This window comes from Chaetodon auriga, chromosome 1 (genome assembly GCF_051107435.1).
Source record: "Chaetodon auriga isolate fChaAug3 chromosome 1, fChaAug3.hap1, whole genome shotgun sequence".
In the NCBI taxonomy this organism is placed as follows: Eukaryota; Metazoa; Chordata; class Actinopteri; order Chaetodontiformes; family Chaetodontidae; genus Chaetodon; species Chaetodon auriga.
In genome coordinates, this window is record NC_135074.1 from 13,376,517 (window position 1) to 13,383,091 (window position 6,575).

Sequence of the window (6,575 nt, forward strand, 5' to 3'; positions counted from 1 at the left end):
TTGTTTCAATAGTTATTCCTTTCTCAGTCAGTTGTTGGCATCAATCAGAAGGAAAACAACAAAGAATAAGATGCAGTTTCCTCCTTTCCGTTGACTGTTTTGAGACTGAGATGGAAATTCACTTCCAAAATAAGTTCAATCTTCTTGCAAATCAACTCGTCCAAATTTACATGGTGTGCAGCTGTAATATCGAGAGTGAAGCCGAACGAAAATGTTCAGACACACTGTGTGGGGAAACCTCTTCCGGCACCTTTTTTATGAGAAAACGGTGTGAATCAAATTGAGAGGAATTGGACTTTATTGAGTCATGGGTTTTCAGATTGTTTCACACTGAGTGCCCTGTGTGTCTCTGTGTATCAGATGATGGGTTGATGTTTGCCTCTGCAACAATCTAATCAGTTCAGCGGAAAGTGATATGTTTTTGCAAACACCCACTTGATGTCGGTCTTTCGTACTTCGTAGCTTCGTATTCCTGCGGTGTTAGAGCAGATTCACTGCCGTCAGTCGACAGAGCTGTTATGTGCAGAGTTTAGCACATAACATTTCAGCTGTGCGGGAGGCTGTGACGGGCCTGTAAACATGGCTCTGTGATTGACCCGAGTATTTAATTTCAATTAGAGCCTCATATAGACCACGTTTGACCGAATGTAGACTCACATATGGTGTTTTTTTAAAATATATTTGTTCTGTATTAGATGTATTAGGAGAGAAATCTAAATAATTTCTTTGCTGAATTTCATGAAATCGGTGTGGAGCTTGGACAAAAGAAGGCCAGTTACTTGCTCCTTCACTTCATTGATACAGCTGCTCTGGTGGTCCTAGAACAGCTCTAAGACGCAGTTTATTTCGAGCACAGTTGCACCGCTAGTATACTGAAAGGTCACGGCCTTCAAAGGGGACTGAGAGATCACCCACGGAATTATGCGACAAAATCAATAAGCTGGCCAACTTGTTGTACATTAGACCTCGGTGTTAGATACGCAAAGGTAACTGTTTCCTTTGATAGTCTCGATGTCGTCTCAAAAGTGCGTGGTGGTGCTGTGTGTGTGACTGCGTGTGAACATGGTTGACATTGGAAAGGAAGAGCCTCCCACGCGAACAGGATGATGTGAGTGATGGTGGCCAGACACAAAAGCAAGCAGCAGAAAACACAAATAAAACAACAGAATGTAGACAAAATGAAAACTGTTGGTCCCGAGAAAAACGCGGTGAAAAAACTGTTCAGTTAATACACAAGAAAAGCTGCCTGCAGCTCGAGGAGGAGATGGTGAACTTGTGAAACAGAAGGAAACGCCACAGCTCTGAGGATTATTATGTTTGACAAAGTTGTTGAAGGCTGTGCTGCTTAATAAATACATTTGTTGTATTTCACAGCGTTCGTTTCACTCGGTGTGTCATCAGATTTAAATATTTCAACACTCGGCTGGGTTCATTTGCTCATCATTGACTGAGTCACCCCGGCCTGCCTTTTTTTTTTTTTTTTTTTTTAACGTTGAGTTACTGTAATACATGTGTTAAATATGGCCTGAGGAATGTGAGATTTTACAGTCCATGTGCGCAACGAGTGGACAGAAATAGGCGGAGAGGAGCGGAGCTGTATGTTGACATGTCATGTACAAACAGGTCTGCTTGTAAATCTACCCAGTGTCAAACTGGGCCAGAGGTCTCTGCTGCACCCTCCCAAACCAGTTTGCCCAGCCTGATTTTTGCACTTTGTGTTCCTGACCTGTCAACATCACCTCTAAAACGCTTAAAAAAAATTCCTTAAAGAAGTAACGGGATGAAAATTGAACGCACATGCATGTATGGAAGAAAAAAATAAAGACGTGCACATCACGTTTTCCACAAGTTCCAAACAAATGAAAGTCTGTGTCCTCGCGTCTTCCTCACCACGTCAAAGTTTTTGAAGTTGATTGACTTCACGGCTGCACTTTTTACAGCTGCGTCTCTTGTGGTCTCAGTGTGAATGGAGGCAGCAGATGTAAAACAATCACACAGGCTGCGTGAAAAACAGGCAGCAGCGCAGCAAAAACAGTTATCTGTTATTTATTTCAGATCAGGCTCTAAATGTGTCGGTGGAGTGGGTGACCTCGCTGCGCCTGAGTGCCACTCCGGGCTCGACAGCATGTTTTTCACAGTGTGTTGGTTTTACGTGGCCCTTACAAACCCCATGAACAGGCCTGAGGAAATGTACCGAGCCACCATTAAAGCGCTAATGAAGTAACGGACAGCCGTACAGGATGGCGTTTAGGAGTCAATGTGCTGTGGTAGCAGTTGTTGCACTCAAAGGTCAGAAGCGGCTCATTTGGTGAATGGAATAGTTTCTCTCATTTGTTGTCAGAAGTAATTACATCTCATGTGACTTTGTGAACTTGGTGTTTGCCAGTTTGTTTGAGTTTTTCTCACTTTGGGTTCAGCAGCGTTCAGGCTGGTTAGGAACTCGTTGTGGAACCAGGCTGCCCTCTGCTGGCCAGAAAGCTGTACTTCTGCTGCGTGTCAAGGCTTCTTTCTGTTTGTTCTGATAAAAGATGTGAAGCTTCTAGGCCCTAAACTCGACACGCACAGTGACATCTTTAGGGTTAGGGTTAGGGTGTAACAGTGAGTACACTCAGATGTCATCTTTTCAGTTTTGTAGTGTATCAATGTAGTGATAGCGGAGAGGGATTTTCATTAAGATATCACCTTCATTAACTTAATATCCGATGGAAATGTCCCCAAAATTATGTTTTTCTAGTTGACATCACCTCAATTCCCTAAATTTTTCTCTTCTGTTATTATCCCACCATCCTTCAGCTGCAACTCTGTTACAGCTGTTCAGTGGTATTCGAAGCTTTGGTCGTCATCACTCATATGGTATTATTCTTCTGACGGAACAAGAGTGAGACAAGCTTTGGAGCGTCAGCATCACACTTCCATCACAGATTTCCAGGCTAAATGATATGAGACGTGCTGCCACAAGGCGCATTTAAGTCAAGTATAAATGGATTAAGTAATAATACGTGGTTTTTTGTTTGTTTTTGCCTTCACAGTGAATGAAATCATCGGCCGAGACATGTCCCAGTCCCCCAGCGCTCATGGTCCTCCATCAGCACACAACCAGTCATAGCTCAGCCCACGCTCATCCCCTCCAGCTCTGAACCCCTCAACCCCCACAGCTCCGCACTGACCCTGGAACCTGGTCCAGCTGCTGGTCCTGGGACAAGAGGGCAGGAAGAAATAAGAGAGACTGTGGTCTTAGTTAAATTACGGTTGGAGATTCTGTTAAAGCCTCATGGACCTGCCAGACCACCAGTCTGACTAGAAGACCCTCTCATCTGTCTCCTCTTATTGCATTTGAAACTCTACTGTTTCTCTCGGTTAGAGATGTAGACACAGAACTCACACCTGCGGGAGAATGTAGACATGCGGCTGAGATGGTTGGAGAATAATGAGGACTAATGAGATTGTGGAGATGCGAGCCGTCCCTCTTCATTAGGCCCGACCTTTCAAAGCACAGCTGTCTTCCTGACCAATCAGCTCTCTGTGAGTTTGGAGCACTGTCTTTTTCAAATAACTTTCTGTAGTGGAGACAATACAACGGCGTGCGTTGTCGTCCCCCGTCTCACCAGCATTGACCTTCATGAATGAAGAGGTCTTGAGAGACAAAAGAATAAGAGAGACTCAGGAGCGCACAGTGCTGTCACGGGAAGCCAGAGCTGGGACAGACATCAGGATCCCAAAACTCCCAGCATGCTCCAAAACATTGTAGGTTTGCCTGAGCGAGCACGATGTGGCAAAACTAATCACACATGCAAGTTGGAAATTTTTTTTAAAAAATGAGTCATTTGCTGTAAAATTGGATTTCCAAATTCAAATCAAATCAGCCTAACTGATCGAAAGTTCAACTGTCAGTAAAAATCCTTCAGAAACATTCAGAATATCTGGCTGAACTTTCCAGTCCGGTCACAGTTTTCCGCTCGTGGCTTCGTGATGACGACACTGTCCAGTCCTTGTTTTTCTCCCTTTTTAAATGATAAAACCATTCAGGTCTGGAGTGCAGGGGCCCGGCAGGGAGGACGAGCTCGCTGGTCTGGGATCTGCAACCTGCAACATTCCACAACGTTTAGTAACCTTGCAGCCGTGTAGATATCTGTACATGAACCCCGTTTCTCCTGTTTCATCTTTACGTCCTCTCTCTGTGTTTCCTTATTTTCTTCAAGTTGAACAAATGCCTTATTAACACTTAGCAGCTTTGAATGGTAGCAAAAGCTTTTTTTTTTGTCGTTTTGCACAGCTGGCTTTGAGTTTGTCTATAATATTTTTTCAGAAGCAGATGTGCGACTTGGGTCGTGTGGACATGATTTGATGAATCGTGATGAAGCGATGGTGTCGGTTCGCCCTCCGGATCTTTTTCATTCAAAGATATTTGAAGATGCCCGTTATTTCCACGTTACAGAGAAGTGTTTTCGTGAAGCCACAGAGGCAGACGTCTCTGTCTCTGAAATTTCTTTTCATGCAATAATTCCCCAGATCTCCCAGGGGCCCTGCGTGCCTTCTAATTCCTAACAGCCACAGTACCTGTGACGGTATGACGGCCTAGGCGACGTGTAAATGCGAAAAACAAAAAGTTTTGAAAAGATTTTCTACTTAAAGATGTCTGTATTTGATGTATTGTTCCCCCTTCTGTAATGAACAAGGTAAAATCCCAACAACAGAACAACATCTGGATGAAACGGGGTCTTGAACACCCCCTGTTTGCAACAATCAACATTTGCTGTTCACAATCAAAGACTTGTCCTTACTGTCCCCAGAATGGTGTCTATTCACAATGATGTATTTGTTAATATTTCCTACGCTGACAGACGTGCAGTGCCTGCACAGCAGCAATAACTCAGTCTGGTTTTCAGGCAGGTTTCTACTGCGTTGCGATGAGGGTGTGAACAGACAGATTCTGGTGCAAAGATTCCCTTTGGCTTTTTTGCCTTAAGCTTGACAATGATGCTCCCTGATGTGAATGCTGAGGAGTGTTGCTCACGACGGTTTGAAGTCAGTTTCCAGGTGATAATGATTCTGCTATGCATTAAAATTCTGCCTAATGCCTTTAAAAATGAGGGGAAAAAAAAGACAAAAAAGACCTTGATGCCTATAGAAGTAGAGTGTAGACTTATTGTAGATGCTTGATCGATTCTGTTAGCATCCTGGAGTTGTCCATCAGCCAATCTGCCTTGTCAAGGACGCAGTGCAAGCATCTTAATAGGATCAGTTGTGTGTGTGTGTGTGTGTGTGTGTGTGTGTGTGTGTGTGTGTGTGTGTGTGTGTGGATGGTTGGTGTTTGTACCAAATATGCTGTACAGAAGACAGGAATTTTTAGAGTCCTATTTTCAACAACAGAAGCACACACATATTTAGGCTATGCAAACTATAACAGCAGCAAATGTGAGATACGACATTAAATATGAAAAATGAGATTATAAACTATTTGTAATAATGTTGCTTATGAACTTCACAGAGCGGAAAGAAAAAAAAACATTCAGATAGTGAGAGTATCATGTCACTATGTAAACTATTAGGATGCCTTAACTCTTGTTTGAAAACCAGTTTGTCAGTGTGTCTGTATGCTGTTCTGGGTTGATTTTCATTTTTCATGACTAAGACATAAGTCAGTAACTATTATTATTATTATTGTTTGTTTGTTTTTGGGGGGCACAGGGTGGACATTGAGGGGTTTGGTGGGAGAAGGGAGATGGCTTTTTTTGCATATGAAGCTGGTTGTGCAGCTTGAAAGACTTGAGTCAACAAAAAAACGAAACAAAACCAGCATTGACAGTAATCTCTGGCTGCCGTCCTCTTCTGTCACAACCAAAGACCGAACAATATGTTCCCATTTTACATTATGTAAGGTTAAGCAACAGAGACTGTACAACTCTATTTTTGATACTTTGAAATGGATGTCATTCCTAAAAGGTTGGGGACATGTATGAGTGTTGAATATATATATATATACATATATATATATATACATATGTATGCACGTATACATGTATATATATGTACATGTATACGTGCATACATATACGTTTTGTAAAATAATTAAAGGGAAATACAGGTTTAGCTGATGCTGATGTTTACCGAGCCTTGTATTGTCATTTCTTGTATATTTTGTATGTTAAAATTTTTTGTAATTTTCAAGACTGCAGTGCTTTTTGAAATTATTCAAAGGGAATACCTTGCATCATACTGTAGGCTCTAAAGTAGTGTATATCAATAAAACAGAAAACTCAGCTTTGTGCCACTTTTTTCCCCATGCTTGTAATACAAAAATGCCCTTTTCTTTCCCAACTCTTCCCGTCCGCTCGTCCGTTCTTCCAAAACCATCACGCCAACATCTGTTCACAACTCAGCACACTACGGGTACTTCACTCAAAGGTTACACTCGACAAACATAATAATGACAGTATGGTGTGAGCAGAGCTGCACATATCGTGGTCTTTTTGCCCATCTGTAGAGGGTTCTGGTTTGGTGCCACGCTGTGTCCATGAAAAGCACATTTGGCTTTTATGAAATGGATAAAATGGATTTAACTGCAGTGCTGGTTT

The 6,575-nt window shown here is 42.4% G+C and overlaps 1 protein-coding gene across 1 annotated transcript in view; it reads left to right on the top strand.

Annotated features, from left to right (window-relative positions):
• The window catches only part of nfatc3a (nuclear factor of activated T cells 3a), a 65,459-nt gene extending 59,198 nt beyond the window's left edge, over positions 1-6,261 (top strand). The window contains exon 10 of the mRNA XM_076761488.1: positions 3,030-6,261. Coding sequence (XP_076617603.1) covers positions 3,030-3,106 — 77 coding nt within the window. The 3' untranslated portion in view covers positions 3,107-6,261. The remainder of the gene's footprint in view (positions 1-3,029) is intronic.
• Positions 6,262-6,575: the final 314 nt, after the last annotated feature.